At 41.2% G+C, this 23,156-nt stretch overlaps 1 protein-coding gene across 2 annotated transcripts in view; it reads left to right on the top strand.

Annotated features, from left to right (window-relative positions):
- VSNL1 (visinin like 1) overlaps window positions 1–23,156 on the top strand; it is a 154,327-nt gene that overhangs the window by 51,315 nt on the left and 79,856 nt on the right. The window contains exon 2 of one of the 2 annotated variants that reach the window (XM_048845562.2): window positions 20,631–20,793. In XM_048845562.2, the coding sequence (XP_048701519.1) occupies window positions 20,632–20,793 (162 nt within the window). In that variant the 5' untranslated portion in view covers window position 20,631. Of the gene's footprint in view, window positions 1–20,626; window positions 20,794–23,156 lie in introns of both variants that reach the window. The other variant, XM_048845561.2, reaches the window with a different exon arrangement.

Genomic DNA, 23,156 nt, shown 5'->3' with positions numbered 1-23,156 from the left:
TGACAAGTTGTTGAAGAGCTTTTGGAATCCTCATCCTTGAGCCTCTCAGAATGTAGTATGCACCGTCTGCCTCCATGGACAATACAGCAGTGACCTGTTCTGAGTTATGAAGAAACATCACGCCCCCATAAAGGGTGATGGATATTTACTGCAAGTCCCACTGTTCAGAATGCATAACCTGTTCTGCCTTCATAGGTGGGTCCTTTCAGGCAGCTTTCTCAAGGAGATCTGCATCTGCCAGCTGGTGTTTTGTAGGGCGGTGAATCATAAAGGTATTTTACTTCCTCAGCTACAGTTTAGCAGAACTATAACTTGGCATTTTAGATTTTGAATTTCAAGAACATTCAGCAGATTTCTGAATTTGTCCATTTCTACTGCTCCATCCTTGTGGATATAAGTGCTGTGAATTCAGGCAAAGTAAATTTAATTTTTCTCTTTATTGGGTTAGTTTTATAATCTTAACATATTTTGCTTGTTGTGACAATAGTTTTCTTTATCTACTTTATTGCTGCTTTCCCCCACCCCTGTCTCATTTGGCACCTTTGCTACTGCACATTCTCTGAGCTACTCATCTTGAACTGATTCCCATAGCTTCTTGCTAGAATCTGTCCATACACTGATGCTCAAAACAAAGGTGGCTGCTGCACATTTCCCGTTAATCGCTATTGTCCTCAAAACAAAGATGGCTGCTGCACTGCTAAATTCCGGAAATACAGCATTTAAGAAACAAGTCTATCTCAGTTCTGCAAGAAGAAGAAAATGAATAGTGTCCTCAGTTTTCATCCTTGCAGGCTGAGGCACATAGTTTTGATGTGGTAGTGACTGCAGGTGTGTGGTGCCTTATGGCACTGGATGATTTCTGTGTTTCCCCTCCCCCTTCCTTCCCCCCCAGTCATAGGCTGAATCCTTCTTGACAGCTGTAGAATCTAGTAGAACACACACACACACGGATGAGGGTGTGGAGGTATCATAGTGTTGTATTGGCACAATTCTGGAAGGTAACTTTGAGAAAAAATTGTACAAGTGCAACTCTCATTGAAGACCGATTGTTTGTAACGTACTGAAATTATAACATACATTCTTTCAGGACAAAAAAAAAAATCTGACTATGTCTGGGATTTTTTTTTTGGCCAAAGGACTTGTATTATTTATATTTTGAGAAAATTTATCATATTATTTACCCTGTCGTCTTCAATACAGAGTTAATTTTAAAATGCTGGTATTGATAGTGAATATAGCTAACAGTTTGCAGTTGATGAATATCCCAGCATCTCAGGTTTTTGCTTGAACCTTAGGCTATGAAGGTTATGGCCAGGGCTGAAGGTCCTGCTATGAAGGGCATGAAATAAATAATGAAGTTCCTTTTTTGTGAACAAAAACTCTTTCCAGAGACAGCTCTCCTTTTGCTTTGGCTCCCCCCCACCCGCCCCTTTTTATCAACATTAATCCAAATACATTCAGTTGCAATTCCAATAAATATCCTTGCTAGGAAACTTTTTTCTTTTCTTTTGCTCTCTCATCTATAAAACTTTTTTTATTATGTCAGGAAAAACAATTTGGGAGACTCATGCATGTTATCTGTCAATCAGATTTCAAATACCAGTGTTGTTAACTTATAGTAATGCAAGTGAAATACAAAAGAAGAGAAATTATTATGTTCATTATTATTTTTGACGAGATAGTATAAGCATATATTGCCTTTAAAAAGCTCCTCTGGACTACTGAACCCATAATTTTTCTATCTGTATAGAAGCAATTTCTTTTAGAAAAAATTGAGTTAATTTAGTGGTTTTTGAAAATGTTGGATTGACAGCCCTAGAAAATCTTCCATTGTTGTAGTGGTGCTGTAGCCATGTCGATCCCAGGGTATTAGAGACGAGGTGGATGAGGTAATATCTTTTATTGGACCAATTCTGTTGGTGAGAGAGACAAGTTTTCAAGCTACACAGAGCTCTTCCTCGGGTCTGGGAAAGGTACTTGGAATGTACAGCTAAACACAAGATCAAACAGATAGTTTAGCAAAAGTAGTTCACCATAGGTGCTGTGGTGTTTTTGTCTTTCATCATCTTCCTGTGTGAGCTCATCAGAAGCAAGTTCCCCACAGATGAGGACACACCAACTTAAAGTGGTACCAGGCCCTGCCAGAACAACAGATGCAAAACTTGCAGACATATCTCCATTGCTACAGTGATCAACACCCTCCACAATACATCTTTCAAGATCCATCGGCCCTACCCATGCTTATCACAACATGTGGTGTACCTCATCCAGTGCACTAAATGCTCCAATAAAAACGATGTGGGTGAAACCAGACAATCACCGCCCTCTTGAATGGACTCTCACAGGAAAATGATAAAAGACAAAAACATCACAGCACCTGTGGGTGAACACTTTTCACAAAGCGCTCACTCTACAGGTGACTGATCAGTCCTCATTCTCAAAGGAAACCTGCACGACACTTTCAAAAGATGAGCCTGGGAGCTTACATTCATTACCTTGCTTGACACTAAAAAACATGGTTTTTGTAAAGACACTGGATTTATGGTTTATTACAATAGCCTCTTGTAATCCGCTAACCCTCCCCCCTTTTTCTCTTATGGCTAAAGGAAAGGTGTTAATGGGCCACCACTTTACATAGTCCCTTAGAATATGTGTTAACTACTTATGCTAAACCATCTATTTGATCTTGTATTGAACTGTGACACTCTCAGGGAACATCAGCACCACAAAATTAAGGCTATGCCTACACTACAGTTTATGTCAGCATAATCTGTCACTCGGGAGGGGGGGTGTGAATAAATAAACCCCCTGAGTGACATAAACTACACCAACATAAGTGCTGGTGCAGACGATGCTATGTCGGCAGGAGAGCTTCTCCCGCTGACATAACTACTACCGCTCCCCAGGGCTGGAGCAGTTAAGCCAATGAGAGAGCTCACTCCATCGGCTTCGAGTGGCTACATTAGAGATCTTACAGTGGCAAACTCTCTAGTGTAGCTGTGCCCTTAGTCAACGTAAGTTATGTAGACGGACAGTCACTACTGTAATTGAATTGATTTTACACGTCCACAATAAGCTCCTTGTGTCGGTGGTGCACGTCCTCACCAGGAGGCCTTGCTCCAATTTCACTGCTAGTGTGGAGCATAGTGGGATGGTTTCTGGAAGGCAGCAACAGTCCACGTGAGCAATGAAGTATTTGCACTGACACAGTGTCGACCTAACTACATCAACTTAGGCTCTTTGCCTCCCGTGGAGGTGGAGTTATTAAGTCGGTGTGTTGGGCTAATTACACTGGTGGGAGCTACATTTTCGTGTAGACGCTTACAGAGTTAGGTAGACGTAAGCCGCCTTATGTAGACCTAACTCTGTAGTGTAGACCAGGCCTGAGTACCTTTTGCAGACCTGAGGATGAGCTCTGTGCACTTGAAAGCTTGTCTCACTCACCAACAAAAGTTGGTCCAATAAAAGATATTACCTCACCCACACTGTAGTCCTAGAAAATGAAGTTTGCTCAGTATCTATGTAAAAGTTGTAGCACGGGCACTGCCGGTGAAAGCTTCCCCACCAGTGCTCCTAAATTCTGAACTGTAAAGATCCAATGAAAGGCTCATTCAGTTTCCATACCCATCCGATATTGGCCTCTTTGCCCAGATGTCCAATAAGGGTGCCAATTAGTGCAGTGGTTACTATTATTTAAGATTAGAGACCTTAACCAAGAGATGGTGCTCCATTGTGCTGGGCACTGTACATACACATAGTAAGAGACAGCCCTGTCCTTAAAAGCTCTAAATAAACAAAACAGACAAACTATTATTACCCCCATTTTACAGGTGGGGAACTGAGGTCAGGAAGATTAATTGACTTGCTTAAGGTAGCACAATAAATCTCTGACAAAGTGAAGTTTTCCAGAACCCAGATTTCCACCCAGTTCCTTAACCACAAGCCCATCCTTTCACTCTGTTGCGAAATGGGTACCTACCTTCCCATTTAGAATCGGACTGAGAAAACAACAACTTATCCCACATAGACCATCAAACAGCTGACAAATGACAATAACTTTCAGTCACTACCGGCTTGGGTGTAATGTGAAGCAGTAACCTGGGGCTGAAAGGCTTTCTCTTTTATTACCAGTCCAAGAGCTATCCAGTCCTCAGGAAGCAATTTACCTGCCCTTCTTTCTCCATGAAAAAGACAAGTTTTCAGGTCTCTCTTTTATTTTTCTTCTGGATTTAATATTGCCACAAGTTAAATCTTCAGTGTTTTTTTCTGTTTGAGTTAAAAGTAGTTCTGCATGATTCAGTTGTTGACTTACTTAGCCAAGTAATAATTTGACCATCCCTCTATGTCTGACTTGAAAGCATAAAGCCACTCATTTCGTCCTGCAGAATTAGGTTTCGTCATCTCGATAATGCATTTTTTCTGCATTTAATTGACTACCATCAAAAGTAGCCACAGAGAAAAGTTCTGATGACTGAGCTATGAGTGCGGGGTGGGTTTTGTACTGAGGGAGCAATAGCCGTAATAACACAAGTGCTGTGTTTAGATTTAAAAGGGTTTTAGTAGAAAAATAAGCCTTAATCTATATTCACACTAACCACGTCCATTAACAGCTGCTGCATCTGCATTTATATGGTTTTCATTAGTGTGGCTGTTTAGCACAAAGGGCCAAATCTTCACCTGAAATCTGCTCAGTTACATCAGTGATAAATTTGACCCAAAGACAGCTAATCACACGAGGGTCAGTCTTATTTTTCTTTCTTTTATGCAATAATTGAGTGTAAATTCAAGACCGAGAATAGTGAAATCTGCTTGTAATTATCTCAGTTATGGTGAAACGCTGTTTATTGAGACAAATCCTGATGTCCTTGCTCACTTTTTTACACACTCCTTTATCAGGCAAAACTCTCATCACAAAGTAGTGGGGGAGAAGAGAAGCTGCCAGTATTCTGTGAGTGGGGTTGAGAGTAAGAGTGAATCCCTGCTCCTAATCTTGCTGCAGATATTCCCTGCAGAAAGGGAGAGGAGCTGGACTTGTCTTGCTACCCTTGCTTCCCTGTGGCTTCAGATACTGTCTAGCAGAGACCCTCTTGCACCAATAAGCACAGCTACTAGTGCCCTCCCTCTGTAACTGCTGTGAGCAAAGAGAGATCCAGATGCTACACTTGGGATGAAGAAGAACCTTTTGCTTGATTGAGCCTTTCCAATTATCATGAGACTGCTCATAGTAAAATTTTTGTGGAATAATAATAATTAATATTGCTGTTGCCCTTAGAGGCCAGAGTCCCATTGTGCTAGGCACTGTACAAACAAAAGAGACCCAGAGTCCCTGGCCCCAGAGATCTTGTGTCATAAATATAAAGGGAAGGGTAAACCCCTTTAAAATCCTTCCTGGCCAGAGGAAAAACCCTTTCACCTGTAAAGGGTTAAGAAGCTAGGATAACCTTGCTGACACCTGACCAAAATGACCCATGAGGAGACAAGATACTTTCAAAAGCTGGAGGGAGGGAGAAACAAAGGGTCTGTCTGTGTGATGCTTTTGCCAGGGACAGTACAGGAATGGAGTCTTAGAACGTAGTAAGTAATCTAGCTAGATATGCGTTAGATTATGATTTCTTTAAATGGCTGAGAAAATAAGCTGTGCTGAATAGAATGGATATTCCTGTCTTTATGGCTTTTTGTAACTTAAGGTTTTGCCTAGAGGGATTCTCAATGTTTTGAATCTAATTACCCTGTAAGGTATTTACCATCCTGATTTTACAGAGGTGATTCTTTTTACTGTTTCTTCTATTGAAATTCTTCTTGTAAGAAACTGAATGCTTTTTTCATTGTTCTTAAGATCCAAGGGTTTGGGTCTGTGTTCACCTATGCAAATTGGTGAGGATTTTTATCTAACCTTCCCCAGGAAGGGTGGTGCAAGGTTTTGGTGAGGATTGTGGAGGAAACACGTTTCCAAACAACGCTTTCTCAAAAATAAACCCGGTTAGACGTTTGGTGGTGGCAGTGGAAGTCCAAGGGCAAAAGGTAAAATAGTTGTACCTTGGGGAAGTTTTAACCTAAGCTGATAAAAGTAAGCTTAGGAGGTTTTCATGCAGGTTCCCACATCTGTACCCTAGAGTTCAGAGTGGGTAAGGAACCTTGACAGCTTGCAGCCTACATATAAAGCTATAGGTAAACAAAACAGATTGGGGAGCCCAGGAAAATAGTGAGATGATACTGGTGAGCATGAAAAAAGATGATACTGGTGAGCATGGTTTCAGCAAACCAGCTGCCTACCATTATTAAGGGTTTGTGGGGGTGTTTTTTGTGTGCATCATGCCAGATAAGTGTTTTAAGAAGGAATTTGAAAGGAGGACAATAAGGTGGCTCTGTAGATATTTATGGGGAGCTCCTGTCATTCATGAAAGGCAGAATGGGAGAAAGTTCAAAGGTGCATATTGGAAAAAATTAAAAATGGGCCATCACAGCTACCTTCATTTAAGGAACTAAGGTGGGAAGCGACCTCTCAATACAATGTAAGGGATGATAGCTAGGTCAAGGATAGGCTGTGAACGGCCTTAAAGGTGATTACAAGTAGTTGGATTCACTGGAGAAGGGGGAACTAGTGAAGGGATGTGAAGAGTGGGGGAATAAAAGTAGAAGATTCCAAGCTATTTACTATGATCAAATCCTAAAGTCTGTACTTTGTTTCTGCTAACATCTGTATTGAGGTAAATTCCCAATGAGGCAGCACTAAATGAGTGAACACTGAATAAGGGCTTCAGGATGTTGTCCTCCTTGAGGCCCAGTAATGCTACCTACGTGGATGTTGATATGCAAATTACTTATCCTCTTTGCAGGGGCAGCCTGCATGAGGGAAATCATTGTTTGAGGCCATTACACCCAGCATATGGGTGTACAAACATACTGCCTTGACAGAATGGATAAGAGCATATTTGGGGAACAATTCCACGGGGAGCAGATTTTGGATCATATCATGTGCTTTTTAAAAGTCTTAGTGTGCATAATCTAATAATAATTTTGCAAAAATTTCATGTCACATTCTAATAGGCTCTTTCTTTGTTGTTTTAAGATTGTATCTTAGATTTTTCTCAGACATAATTTAAGTCTCTCAGGCCCAGCAGCTGAACTCATCCCCTGGCCTTAGGCAGAGGACAGGTACATAGAATAGGAGGAAACTTCCTCTCTGGATTGAAACCTCTGTTTCATGGCGGTTACTCTAACCCAGTGGCTGCAGGAGCCTCCTAAGACTCTTGTATAGCTCCCCATCCTGTGCGGGAGTGGGAGGACTGCTCTGGGAGACCTCTGGCCCTGCCCTTCCATAGCACTTTCCTGCCCTCTCCCACCTCTTGTGTATTGCCACTCAGGGAGCAGGGCTTCACACTGTGTAGGGATTATGCACTCCCATGCCCTCCTCATCCTTTGTCTTCACCTCCTTTGTACACTATAACTGCATTAGTTCTTCTGTGGGGGGAACCTCCACACCTATGAAGAAAGGGACTCTATTTGCCTCTTAATGCATTTCCTTCCCTGGTTGAAGTAAATAGTAATCCCATAAGAGAGAACCTAAGATGTATAAACTAGTGTTCTCTGACACTTAGTCTTACCTGAATTAAGTTTCTAGCGTAGAGAGATAATGATCAACTAGTGAGGCAAGATTATACTCTAGCAAGTAGGAGCTAGAAAAACATTTTGATTGCTAAGTTAACCACCAGTGTCAGGAACACAGTGCATACCAATTCATGACAGGCTGAAGTCATGTTAAAATTAACATATTGGGTTCTGTGATTGTCTTTAAGGAAATCTGCACTTTGTAACTGTAAATAGCGTGGTGAAAAAAGAATAAATATTTACATGAATAATAGTAGTCATAGAGTAGCTTTATTGCTGTCTCACCCATTTTCCTTCCTGCTAAAGTCCTCTGGACACTAAATTATTAGCACAATAAAATATTTGGTTAATAAAGCCCACCATTTTAGAGTTTGTACCAGAAAAACCAACAACCTGAGGAGGAAGACAATAAATATGAGGCCAGCAGAGTGCTTAAAACACTTACAGAAAAGGGGGGTAGATATTGTTTTAAAGCCATGATGAAGGGGCTGAGATGGATGTAAAGAAGGAGTGAAGTCCACACCATTGGGCTCATCACAGCAGAACTCACTCATTTAAGACTCAAAGGCATAGTCGTAAGAAGTCATATGATGTTTGAGCATAGCCACCTGCCAGGATGAGGCTAAAAGAGGAAGTCTTGAATGTGGCCAAGATCTAAACTGTTAATAGCAACAGTGCCAATTTAAAGTAATTTAGCTATTTTGTACGTATCAAGTATAAGGAGCATAGGAATAATCATGATTGTTCAACCTAGTGAGTAAGCCTGATGCAAGCAATTCAGATGAACTGCTGGAATTCCAGTAAAGAGGAAATTACAACAATCAAACCTGGTGGTCATGAGGGCATGTATTTTGTTTTTGTGAAGTTACCACAGATTAGAAAAGGGAGCAGCAACTGTAAATTGCATAATCAGTGGGGAGAAAACAAAAATCTTTCTGACACATGTGCTTTCCATAGAAGCGATGCCAAGATTCTAAATCTGGGTCACTGTCTCCAAACATGTAACCTCAATACGCAGGTCATGAGGAAAGAGCATCTTCGTAACCAAGACCTCTAACTGCTGTCAAGAATTTGGTTTCATGTGGGGAGGAGAAGGTGGTTCTGATGCAGCCAAACATTTTGTAAAGACTAAACTTGCAGGCATCCCAGAGCAAGAATGATACATTTGTAAGGCATCAATACACCGATGGTACTCTACCCCATGTTGTGAAATAATCTTACCAATAGTGCTAAACATGGGAGACAGGTTAGATCTTTGAAAGTTATCACATGTCTCTCAGGATTATACAAATGTGCATCAAGATCAACTGAACATTATCTTATAGGCACAACTGGAAATAGAGGACAGTTCCAGACCCAGCAGCAGATCGTGTCACTGGAGCAACGACTTATACTCTGTTGTATCAAAAACCACTGAGATGCCTGGTCTGACTAAAATGCATAGGTGACCAGGATCTAAAACCAAAGTAAATTGCTTATAACGCTGACAAATATCGTCTCAACTCCAAAGGAAGGCTGGAACCCAGACTGGAACCCACAGAGGTTGGCATTGATGTTCAAATATAGCTGGAACTGCTCATCTTCTCCAAAGAGGAGTTTGTAACTGGGAAATACCTAGCAAATATTTCAGCATCAAGAAATGGTATTTTGAATAGGGGATTAATCTCTTAACATTTGAAAATGGTGCAGGTTGTCCCATTGGAAAGCAAGTTTTTGAAATGCCTATCAATACTGTCATTACAGCCACCCAACTTACTTTAAGTGGTCAAGTTGAACTTGGTATATTGAGGAGACTGTGGACTTCCTTATCAGTAACTCATGGGAACTGAAGTAGGGGGAGATAGTGTGTTCTGTTGGAAGCAACAACTCTTGCAATCAAAAACCTCACAGAAATCAGCTGGAAACTGACAACTTTACCATGAAACATGTTGCAAACTTGTCACAGTGATCAAACTGAATGAGTACTGAGATGGAGAAACAGTCTGAATAATCAGGTTAATGATTACTGAAGTTCAGCTGAATGGTGTTTAGCATATGAATAAATCCCATATTACACCAATAGGTGGTGGAAGTGTTTTGAAGTTCTGTTTTCAGTTATTATGGATGAGGACAGAGTTGAAGAGAATAGTCCAAATAAGGAAATATTCATCTTAGTCCTGATAAAACAAATCTCTCCTTAAAACTCACAGCATCCCAGTGCCTACAGAACACTGCAGCTGATTGTGGCTAGGCATGAGTAGAAATGAGTCCACTGATCTGCTTGTCTCCTATACTGGGATGGTTATTTTCTGTCAGCATTAGCAAAACAAAACATGTCTACCCATTATCCCTTTCGGAGATCTAGCCTTATATCACTAAACTATCTGAGATATCTGTCATCGGTGCCAAACCCCATCCAAAAGAGGAGAGGAAACAGAATAAGCAGAAATGGGGGGAAGGACTAGTCAGGCGTGGGCACACAGTTGGTGTAAAAAGGCATCAGTTCACACAATCTGGCCACTGCTGCTCTTAGAGCTTTCTGCCCTGCAGCACTTGCTCTTTGGAACACTCTGCTTTATATCTTAGTACCTAGTCAATTGTCCATCTCATTTCACATAGCATCTGAAAACAACTCTCTTTCTGCTTGCCTAAACCTCTTACTTTCTCTCTCCAGCTGTGTTTATTATTTAACAACTCAGTAATTGTATCATTGAATTCTTTTAACAAGTTAGGAATACATTTGTGTGTGATGGCATTGTATAATGTCAGAACTCTCCATTTCCACCCCCCCCCCCCAAGTAAAGAGAGATCGTTTCCATTGTGGGTATAGACACTGAGCCAGGATCTGATCTCAGGTAAAACCAGTATCAATCTGGAGTAACTGCATAAAGTCAGTGGAGTTGCACTGGATTTACTCTGGTGTAACAGAAATAAGAATCTGGCCTGTTTCACCCACTTTGTGTGTGAAGTACGTTTTGTTAGCAGTAAATGGTGCCTTGTTGCCATTAACTTCAATGTAGCATTACACTGAAAATCCCCATTTATTTATTTTTCAGTAAGGGCTATAGCCTCAGTTTCACTGTGTGGCACAAATGACAGCAAAAGTGTGGTTAAAATCATACAGTTGCGTCCAAAGTGCTGTGTGAAGGGAAAATCTGGGAATTCAGGCTCCTCCCTGTCTTCCAAAGGGAAGAATACAGCAAATTCCTGCATTCTGCAAAGCTGCACAGTTCTGATAAATCTTCCCCTTCTGGGCCATGATGACACAAATCCTATCTCCTTTCCTGTGGGAGCAGAGGACCTTTGGGGAGCAGAACCACTTTGCTGTATAAGGCATGGGACAGGGTTTGGGGAGGTCATTCTGGAGGTGCATACCCCTCTGCAGTGTATCTCTGAGAGTATTGTGCAGGGGTGCTTATGGAGAGGGCTGTGGTCCAGGGCAGGCCACTCCAGTCATGGATTCCTGCTCCTTTGTTTGGGTGGGATAATTCCTCTCCCATTCCACTCACAGAGTCCCCCAGCTACTTACTCAGGCTGGATTCTTTGGAGAAGATTTTTGGCCTTTATGTGTGAATGGTAGGTTCTGGCTCTAGATTTCTATTTTTCTGTGGAACAAGAAATATATTTGAAAGGATGAATCACCAGGCTGGTTTCACAGCCTTGTCTTGCTTCCAACTATCCTTCATGCTGACATTAGTAAGAGGAAAGGCAGTGTCGGAAGTAGCCTGAGGAGAAAGGAACAATGCTGAGATTGGTCAGGAGTTGTACTTATTACCAGGGCACAGCAGGGAATTTGTTAAGCAACATAGTAAAAAATAACAAGAAAATTGGTCTGTTATTTCAGATTACGCCAACAGTTCTTCACTTGCCCAGTGTTTTTGCTTTCTGTATTTTTCCATTATATATATATATATATATATATATATATGAATGATATGGTATGTGTGCAAGGGTAAGATGAACAGTACCTTATAGTATCTTACTTATATGAACAAAGGAACAGATTGTGACTGTCTCATTCATTGTGAGGAGCAATGGGGATACTCATCTGAAGCTACGTCTACACTACCGCGGGATCGACGCTCCAGTGATTGACACACTGGATGTCAGTTTAGCAGGTCTAGTGAAGAGCGCTCCCCGATCAGCCCCAGTACTTCACAGGGAATGAGAGGAGTAAGGTAAGTTGACGGGAGAGTGTCTCCTGTCCACCCAGTGTGGTGTAGACACTGCAGTAAATCGACCTAAGCTACGTTGGCTCCAGCCTCAGTGTCTGCTAGAGTTTTGCAGTGTGGCACAAAGGCACTGCTCAAGGAGTAAGGTATTACTCAGGAGGAGTAAAGGTATCAGAATCTGCCCCAGTCAGATTCTTCATGTAAGAAAGTGCTCACCAACATAGGGTTGCCTATTTTGGTTGGATGTATTCCTGGAGGTTTCATCATGTCAGTCTTTAATTAAAGATTAATCTTTAATTCCTGGAGACTCCAGGACAATCTGGGAGGGTTGGCAACCCCAAATAAGGATTGGACAGCATAGACCATAGTGAGAGCAAGTGAAATTGTATATATATAAAATAAGGAAATTCCACATGGTGTTTGACGGTTCTGCCTAGTGCATATAGAGCTGGATTGTGACTTGACACAGGCTCGAACGAGTGGGCAGAAGAGGTGAGAAGTGGGCATAGGCTTGACTTTGTCCCCGGCTATGTGCCAGCTAGCACAGCTGAGCTGTCACAGTGGGTGTTGTATCAGGCACAGGCCAGCAGCTAATTAGTACTTCTCAGCGCATGGGAGAAGTAGAGAGGGTGTGTGAGCTGTAATGCCTACCAAGGCTACCCCTGCAGCGCTTTAGCTTACATGTCACCCGTTGCTCAGGGCTGTTTGGGAAGTAAGGTACTACTCAGCATGAGTAAGGGTAATAAGTGTAAACGTAGCAAAAACTTTGCTAGGTATATGGAGACCAGAGGCCAGCCCCAAAGAGTTTACACATGAAGAGAAAATGAGTAGACATCATCTAAAGATTTGGATATAACCAGAGCAAGAGACTAAGATGTGAAGTACAGCATGGCCAGATTTTCAAAAATGTGCCGGACCAGATTTTCAAGAGCACAATCTGGGCCAGATTTTCACAAGAGCCCAACTTTCATTTAAGCACAAGAATAAGGGGCCCGATTTTCCAAAGCACTCAGTAGCTCCAATTCTGAGGCCTGGTCTACACTGGGGGCGGGCGGGTGGGGGGAATTGATCTGATATATGCAACTTCATCGACGTGAATAATGCCTACATGAATAATGTAGCTGAAGTCGACGTCCTTAGATCTACTTACCGCGGTGTCTTCACTGCGGTAAGTTGACAGCTGACACTCTCCCGTCAACTCCGCCTGTGCCTCTCACCCTGGTGAAGTACCGGAGTCGTCGGGAGAGCGCTCGGCAGTTGATTTATCGCATCTAGACTAGATACGATAAATCAACCCCCGCTGGATTGATAGCTGCCCGTCGATCCAGAGGGTAATGTAGACAAGCCTAACTCTCAGGGTACCCAACATACTGAATTCTTTTGGACATTCTGGCTTTCAGCATGTGTCTTGTTAGTTCCACATTTTCTTTATCAATTATTTGTAGCACTTCAGTGCAGAGAGGGGGACTAGGGTTTCACTTGCTCTCACTATGTTCTGTAATGTGCAATACTTACTTAGGATTGCCTGAGTAAGGATTGTCTTGGAGTCTCCAGGAATTAAAGATTAATCTTTAATTAAAGATTATGTCATGATGAAATCTCCAGGAATATGTCCAACCAAAATTGGCAACCCTATACTTGTGTTGGTGAGCACTTTCTTACATGACGAATCCCATTGGGGCAGATACTGATACCTTTACTCCTCCTGAGTAGTACCTTACTCCTTGAGCAGTCCCTTTGTGCCATGTTGCGAACCTCTAGCCGACACTCAGATGAGTATCCCCATTGCTCCTCAACATGAATGAGGCAATCTAGTCCTTTGATATTCATATAAGTAAGGTACTATTCATCTTACAGTATGTGTGTAAGGCTATCAGAATCTAGTTTATTCACTTTTGTAGACATATGTGAATTGGTACTCCCTAATGCAAGCAAGGGTTGCACAGTGAAGCTCTATATTTACAGTAGTCAATCTTGACTCAAATTACAATTACCTTTCATAGGGTTTTCAACATGAAGTATTTCAGTGTATATTGCTGGTATTTAAAGACAGTGTTTTAGTTAAAGTCTTGATTTTGCCCTGGTTGTATTACGTAGATTTTTAAGCAGATTTTTTATTTTGCTGACAGAAGTTTCAAAAATATTTGTTCAAATTTGTTTTGTTAGAAACAAAACATTTTTTTTTAGGCTGATGTGCCATTCTCCAGAATATGCAACACTTGAACAACAGTGCTTGGATATTGACATACTAAAGTGATTTGGAAGCAAATTAATAGATTAAACAAAAATTTTACTCCACATAAAGATTCTAATAGTGAGTGAGTGAGTGACCTTCTGCCAACTTGAAGAACTTAGTGTTTGTGCAGCTGTGCTCTGCTGTTTCTGCCTAATGCATATTAATGGATTTTCAGAGGAAAAAAAAACATGTTTTGTAAACCATGATTATTGTGGCATAATGTAAAAATGTTTTAATTTTAGAAAATTAAATGTGTGTTGGCAGCTAGTACATTCATTGCTAAGGACGGATTATACCTCTTCCATAATAATAAGAGATGCAAAGAAACCCTAGAAGACTGAACTAAATCTCATGGTTAACTAGAAAAATCTATGAATAATAGGTTTCTTACCAAAATTAATTGTATCTACAACAACCAAAAGCCTTGGCGCTCACCTGATAGTCATATGACACTGTTGAGCCTTACTGCAGATTGTAATTCAAATGTATTTTGCTAACAAAAGACCTCGAGGTTGAAAAGAAGATGGAAAAAATGAGTTGATATAATTACAGTAGACGGAAGGATTATACCTGACAGGACTGATCAACTAGTTTTGTTCCCCGCATCAAATGGGAGCAAAGCAGATAATGTACCATGTTTAACTGGACCAACAAATAAATGAGAATCCATAAGATTTCAGTCCCAAATTATTGCTTCCTTACATGTTGGTTAAGTTTTACAGAAAGCATCATTTATGAAAGGTTTCTGTTCATAGAATATCAGGGTTGGAAGGGACCTCAGGAGGTAATCTAGTCCAGCACCCTGCTCAAAGCAGGACCAATGCCCAATTTTTCCCTCAGATCCCTAAATGGTCCCCTCAAGGATTGAACTCACAGTCCTGGGTTTAGCAGGCGAATGCTCAAACCACTGAACTATCCCTCCTGCCTGTTAAACTGTTCTTTGCAATTAGCACTAATACAATACACAGAGAGGTTCACATTATATGGCAAAATGCATCAAAGGATGCTGAAAGGTGTTTGAGGCAGATCAACCAATCTGTAGAGGAACAAGCAGGTGAGCAAATACTAGGATCATGTATCACAGAGAAAGACAGGAAAGGAGTGTCTTGTTTCTGTGAATATGATGATGGAAGAGATTATAGATAGATATGCTGGGCCAGTTGTTTGCTCACATACACTGGTATAAATCCAGAGCAACTCCATTGACTTCAATAATTATATCCACCTAACCAAGAAAATAATTTTTCTTGGAAAATGGAGTTGAGGTTTACAGAAGAATGGTATTTCCTGAAGGAATTTTGTCTGCTTTACATATCTGAAGTGCCATATGAATCAATGGGACAATGTAAATAAATGGATACATTTAGAAATAATATAATTATAAATCAAAAAATGAGGATATGGAAATATCAAGAATCCAAATTAATAAGTCAAGTAAAAAATGACATAAATGAATGAAAGAAGCCAGATGACATTCATTTTAAGCTCCTTATGAGTATAGCAAAGGAAGTTATTGTACGTATTGGTAGTCATCTTTGAGAACTCTTGGAAAACAAGGAAGGTACTTGGGGACTGAAAAATATAGCACTATTTTTAAAAGGCAAAAAGAAACAAAGGAAATCAGCAGGCCAGTTAAAACATGAAAACAAGTAAAATATCAGCCAGTCTGTAAGCAATTGGGATGGGGGCAAGGAGAAAAATGTATTACTACTAGATTAGCCAGTATGGGGTTTTAAATATATACTGTGCCAAATTAACCGAGTACAAGCTTTGTGGAAAGTGGGGCACCCAAAGACAATACTGGGCCAGATATTCTGAGGAATATATGACTTCCTGACCAAAAGGCTCAACTTCAATTATTTATGCTGGTTTAAATGAGAGTAGAAGCAAGGACATTAGGTTTTTTTGCCTACACGAAATTGATAAATTGATAGTTGTTCCACATGAGGATTATTATAATTCACAAAGAACATAAGAGATTGAAAATGGGCTTCTTTGGTATGCTAACGATTTTTACATAGGAAGCAAATGCAGAGCATGTTCCAGGTCTGTCTGCTAGATATTGGCAATACCCTAAAGAAACTATGAACCCAGTTGTGCCTTCAGTTATGTCTGTTCAGCATCATAATGTGGTTGTGCAACAGAGGACAGAATTTGTCCCTAATGCTTTGGGATATTCCTGGCTAATAATACTTCGTCCTATTGGTTGCACTATTTTACACATATCGTACTTGCAGCACTCCTTTCAGACCCGGTAAATCCTTTTTCTGGGTGCTCTTGTTGCTGAAACCCATGCTGTCCTGGCAAAGTGACTTGCCAACAGTTATGACTTGCCCCTGGGACAAGCTGGTTTGGATACTATTATTCTGGGATGGATACATGATGGAATGGGAATGGGAATAACAAAGATTATTAATAGAACTGTGACAACTTGGGAAGAGGTACTGAGCAGAGATGTGGATGCTTTAGTTCCATGTCTAGTATCACTCAGGAGACTGCATAAAGGGATACATCGATCACAGTCACTAACCACGCAAAGCTAGGAGGGATGGCTAACACTATGGGAGCCTGTCCAGATAAAGCAGGCTGTGCTGAAGTGATGGAAATGGGCAGAGAAATGAGTAGCTCACTTGATGAGAAAGAGACTACGTTTTAAAATGGGGAAAAGCTTCTTTAAACGCAATATTGCAGGGGGAAAAAAAGGTTTTGAGATGGGGAGGGAGGGGAAGGGTTGGCAGGTGATTTAAACTGAACTTGCATATGAAATGTAGAGCTGCCACCAAAGGTGGGTGCTACACTGGAAAGTAGAAACACATGTGTTAGGTGTTGGTCCAGGGAAGACATTATTCCTTTCTGTGCACAGGACACGACTAAGCACCACGTGAAAATCTGAGCACCCTGTTAGCAAAATAGTGGAGAAAATATCATATAAAATGAATCCAAAGTACTGCTATTTAGAACGTGGCCCACAAGGAGAGATTAAGGTAAATGATGTTATACATTTTAGGTAAAAGACGACAGGGGCCAATATAAAAATTACTGAAAGAACTGACATATTTGTTTATAAATACAGCTCATATTTCAAGGGTTGACAATTGGATGTAAATGATCTGTGTTCACTACATAGCAATTAATGATTATATTTCTCCACTTCCATTCTTCTTTCCCGTCTGTTTTTATTCCTTTTTAAGGTTTAAGTTAATCTCTGGATTTCAAGTTAACTTGGGCACATGGATATTAGAGATGGAAAAGACTTGTTCATGCTTCCACCAGTTCAGGATTGTTTCCCCACAGTATAATTCTTCAATGCTTCACATTAGGGACCTGATCAGGGCCTTGTATTTAGTGTTGTCATTTACACCTGTGCAGAGTGAGGGCACAGTAGATGTTAAAGGCTATCAGATCAGAATGGTAGTGTTTTAATCCTGTGTTGCACAGATGTAAATGACTACACTAAGGGAGTGGAGAGTCAGGCCGTATATTTTCCAGTGGGTTTTTTGTTACATACAGATGGAAGTTTTGCTATTGACTTAGATGGGAGCAGGTTGTGAATGAAAGACTATATGAACCCAATCCTGCAAGCTGAGGAGCACCTTCCACACCCATGAAAGTCAGTGGCGGTTGAGGGTAGAGGGAGGTTCAGGAGTGCTCAGAATTTTGTAGGAGTGGGTTCAGCTAACCAGGTTAACTTGAATTCAGTGTGTGTGATGGGGCGAATCCCTTATAGAACTGGGAGTGAGAAAAAGAATCAGCCAAACTGTCAATCACCCAGAGAGATGGTAAGGACTTCTCTGCAAAGGCTTCTAGGTACAGGAGCCCTTTATAAAATGCCTGGCTCTCTCCTAACTAGAGAGTCGGAGTTGAAGAGCTGGTGAGGAAGGGTCATCTCAGCCAGTTATGAGACATATGGAATACTTTAGGCAGGTAAATGGACTGACATTTTGTTATGGAAAAGTATCCCTTGGTTTTCTTTTTTTTTTTTTTAAAAGAATGTTTGGTACTTTGTTTGCTAAACCTCTCTGAACTGCATCTGGCTGACTTGTTTGGCAGCCTTTTTGCTACAGTTGGTGTGAAAGGTGGGATGGCTGGCTTGTGAAGAACCTGACCAGAGGTTGGCAGGTGACTTGAATGTGATACCAGGGATGTTTAAGACACCATATAGAAAAAGCCCTAGATATGGTTTTGTGATGAGCTGATGCATAGCTGGAATGGCAGACATAACAGTGTAAAGGAAGGTTTCTGAAATGAGCATGACACAGTTCAGGAGCTATTAGTAAAAGTACCAAAAATATTTTAAATAAAAAACCCCAAAAGAACAACAAAGTATGTCTTTCCATAAGATAGTGTCAGTCCATTTACCCACTCAAAGTACTCAATATGCCTTATTGCAGGCCCAGGTTCCTCCAGGTCAGAGGTTCTCAACATTTTTCTTTCTGAGGCCCCCCCCAATATGCTATAAAAACTCCACCTGTGCCACAATAACTGGTTTTCTGCATATAAAAGCCAGAACTGCTGGCAAGCAGGACAGTTGGCTGGAGCCGCATGCCACAGGGCCCCCCCACGAAGCTACATTGCTGAGGCTTCAGCTTCAGCCCCAGGTGGCGGGGCTAGGAACCTGGGCGTCAGCCCCACGCAGTGGTGCTTCGGCTTTCTGCCCTGGGCCCCAGCAAATCTAATGCTGGCCCTGCTTGGAGGCACCCCCGAAACCTGCTTGAGGCCCCTTATGGGGCCCCGGACCCCTGGTTGAGAACCACTGCTCCAGTTGACTCTTCTTCATCAACCCTTTAACTCTGACTCTCTAGCTTGGAGGGAGCCAGGGGTTTTAATGAGGACTTCCCAACCCAGAACCCTTTGCACAGAAGAGAAGCTCCTCCCCTGTCTCTCACAGTTTGGGTAGCTAACCAGCTCTTTTCCTCAGTCCTGGTTCTGTAAGGGCTTCACCCCTTCATACAATGGCATTTCTTATTTGAGTGAGGATTGCTCAGGTGAGCTGGGCTTGTAAGATCAGGCCCTAAGAGCTTAGGACAGGAAGTGGCAACACCGTCATTCATCCACTGTCTTGATGACTGCAAAAAATGCACATTGAGATAAAATGTGATTATCTAAAAAAAATTATTAAGAAAGTAAAAAATGAGGTGGGGGACGGAGAATTATTTGTACTAGTCAATGTGAATATACCAAAACCTAAAATTATCAGAAGAAAAATGTAGTCCCACTAATATACTGTAGAACACTTCATATTTCAAGAGCGAGGCATATTACAGGCCCTGAGCCTGCAAAGATTTCCACCTGTGATTAACTTCATGAATATGGGAAGTCGCATGTACATCAGTGGGACTGCTTACAAATGTACCGTTAATCATATGTGGAGGCCTTTGCAGGATTGGAGCCATAAATCGTAAAGAGTCTGTCAATCATTGAACTGGCATCAGTGGAGGGGTTTAAGGTAAGGTCAGGGGTGAAAGTAAGGGGGTACAGGCCGGTACGGCGTACTGGTATAAGGTAGCTGCCAGTACCGGCCCATACCGTTGACTTTAAAGTGCTTTAACATCGCTGCCCCTTTTGCGCCCCCAATCAGCGACCCTGCCGGGTCCCTACCAGCAGGGCCACCAATGTGGGGGCACAAAAGGGGCAGCGATGACCCAACGGGGCCACCGATGGAGGGTGCAAACAGGGAAGCAATGTTAAAATGCTGCCCCCTTTGCCTCCCTTACCCCCCAGCTGCTGACAGTGGGGGGTGCAAAAGAAGTAGCTGCCCCGGGGCCGTGATTTAAAAGGGCCTGGGGCTCTGGCCAGCACTGCCACTATTGTGCAGCGCTGGCCGCAGCCCCGGGCCCTTTAAATCGCCGCTGAAGCCCTGGGCAGCGCAGGCCAGGGAGCGCAGATGGACTGGCTGTGGAACGCTGACCCCCCCAGACCCCCGCTTCCGCCCCTTCCGCCGGAGGCCACACCCCTTCCGGGGCAGGGGGTGAGGGGCGGCCAGAGAGGCCCTATACTGGTAAGAGCTGCATTTTACTTTCACCCCTCGGTAAGGTTAAAGAGAAACTTGTGAATAATATCAGATCTATGAATTTGTGAAATGTATGAATTAAAATGCAACAAAAAGATCACAAAATCCTTTTCAACCCAACATAGTACTGACAAATAACAATGCCAGCCTAAGGAACACATAATTGAATACACAAGGAATAGTTAGGAACCACTTTATGAAGGTTACTAAAAGAATGGTCACTTTTTAATATGTTGGTAACCACTGGCAGGAAGAACCTGTTAGTCCTCTCAAAAAGAAAAGAAACGAAAAAGGGTGGAATCTTTATATTAAATGATTATTAAAGATAAAAAGATTAAGCAAATTCTCATTTATTTTGAAAACTAATTCAGCAGTCTCTCTGCAGGACTTAAGAGCTTTAATTGAAAGATGAATTTCTTAGTTTTTTCTCAAATTCAGCCTAACACTTATTTAAATAAATTTAGCATCTAAATAATCAGGGAGAGCATGGGGTCGGGCTTGGCTGACAGCATCAGTGAGCACAAAACAAGGCTGTCAGTAGCATACTCCAGCTTGGTTGCTAATCAAGTTTTAAAATGATCACAGCAACTTAGCTAATTGTATTAATTTGCTTTTCTTAAGGCAGAATGGGGAAACAGAATAGCAAACTGGCCCCTGAAGTGATGGAGGATCTGGTGAAGAGCACGGAGTTCAACGAACATGAACTCAAACAGTGGTACAAAGGATTTCTAAAGGACTGTCCTAGTGGTAGACTGAACCTTGACGAATTTCAGCAGCTTTATGTAAAGGTACGTTATTTATTAGCTTCTTATTCCACAGCCACAAGAAGGGTATCAGAGTGATGCCTCAGTATCTGTAGAGCAAAAATATCCTTCATGGCTATCATTCAAATTAAAGTCTATACTAACAAGGAGCAGACAGGTATGTACATAGGAATTACTATTGCAATTGGACCAGTGGTTCAAATAGATCAGTATTCTGTCTCCGAGAGTAACCAGTACCAAATGCTTCAGAGGAAGGATATAATTTTCCCAAAGGGAAAGAGTCTTCCTAAAGCCTCTCAACTAGAGATTGCTTTATGCTCTGAAGGATGAGGGGTTATGGCCTCTCTCCTGCAAGATGATCCATGTTGGCAGATCCCTATACCTCCATGCAGTGCCACTGGTTTATAAAATGAGTATCCTGTAGATGTTCTCATTACCCATCCAAATATCTATTCCTCTTTTGATTCCCAGTCATTTCTTAGCCCCAGTGAAGTCCTGAGGCAGTGAGTACTATAGACTAATTATGCACTATGAAAAGAAAGTTTCTTTTTGTACGTTATAAATGTATTGCCTTTCCTTCTCATTAAGTTTCCCCTTGTTCTTGGAGTATGAGAGAGGATATGTAGGACATCTCGTTACCTTCTTTTTATTAATCATTAATTTATCATGTACCATGTCTTCTTATTTTACTATGTATTTATTTTGTAAGGGGAGAAACATTGGAGACAGCATGAGATGTGTATTCATATTACAAAAGTAATTACATTCTCATTCAAAATGGAACAGCTGCCTGAAGGTCAGAGGCTTCAAAGTAATTTTAAGTAGGAAAAATATTGGATAGTGGTGATGAACACTTAGTTCAGAAAATTAGAGTGTTAGGTTGAGGAACAATAAAAATGTCTGCAGTCAATTTTACCAGTGCTTTGATGGCCTGGAACTCAGTAATGATCTCTGTAGGCAAGGACTATCTGTATTTATCTGAAATGGAACTGCAGTCCATCTTTCCTGAATTTCCCCAGCCCTGGACCACACCATCCCCACAAATATTATAAGTGGCCCCTTTCCCGCTGCCAGTGACGGTTACTGTACAAACACTGCCATCTGCAGTGTATATGAATTAAGCTACCATCTCTGCACTTTAATTTCTGTACATTAAAACCGCATTCTGAAAAGTCCTGTCCTCCAGAAGACTGTGACTCCCTATTTTGTGACAACCCTGCTATTACTGCTTTAGAGCGTTGTGTTTTGGATTGAGTGATTATTGATTGCCTCCATTTTAGATGATGTTTGGCATGTGTCCTACATTGACTTGCATCTTGTTTCCCATGCATGTTAGTAGGAAAAGTAAATAAGCATTTGCAAAATATTTATGTGTAGCAAAATATATAAAGTGTTTAACTGTTGTAGAACCATTGCTTCCTGTTTGATAAATTACAAATAAAAAGTGGGGAATAAAGTCTAAATAAGTATTTGGGGAGGGAGGTTGAGTGGGAGGGACAGTTTTATGATGTCATCTCCCAGCCATGAGGACTTCTCCTTTTCAAAAGTGTTTCTGAGTCATCCTCAGAGGTCATTGTAGACTCCCACAAGATGCTTTACTCCAGAAGGAAATATCCCAGAGATAAAATTTAATTCCATTGTTACTGAGTGGTAGTGCAAAATGTAAATCACAGAGTATAAAGGTTCATTGCTGCTTAAAAGGATGAGAACTTTGACAACACACAGAGAAGGTAAATCTGGCTACTAGCTTTAGTGCCTTTACATTACACTTGTGTTTGGAAATATAGGCTAAGTAAGATTCCCCAGCGTTTGGATATTCCTATTTTAGTAATAAGTGCCCCTAATATTGTTTTAACATAACTCTTATGTGTTTAGCCTAGTTTGTTATAGGCTGAAAATTATATATATATATATGTATGTATGTCTACATGCAGGGCAAAATCCTGACTCTGCTGAAGTCAATGGTGAAACTCCCCTTGACTTCAATGAATCCATGACTTCATAGTTTCTCTCCCCCTCATGCATATTCTGTAGAACAGTGGTTCTCAACCAGGGATACATGAGCCTATGGGGGTTTCCAGAGATCCTCCAGGGAGTAAATCAACTCATCTAGATATCTGCCTAGTTTTACAACAGGCTACATAAAAAGTACTAGCAAAGTAAGTACAAACTAAAATTTCAAACGGACAATGACTTGTTTATACTGCTCTATATACTATACACTGAAATGTAAGTACAATATTTATATTCCGATTGATTTATAATTAAATGGTAAAAATGAGAAAGGAAGCAATTTTTCAGTGTGTGCTGTGACACTTCTGTAGTTTTATGTCTGATTTTGTAAGCAAGTAGATTTTAAGTGAGGTGAAATTTAGGGGTACACAAGA

This window comes from Caretta caretta, chromosome 3 (assembly GCF_965140235.1).
Source record: "Caretta caretta isolate rCarCar2 chromosome 3, rCarCar1.hap1, whole genome shotgun sequence".
NCBI classification, from domain to species: Eukaryota; Metazoa; Chordata; order Testudines; family Cheloniidae; genus Caretta; species Caretta caretta.
This window is presented reverse-complemented; position numbering and strand designations above follow the sequence as displayed.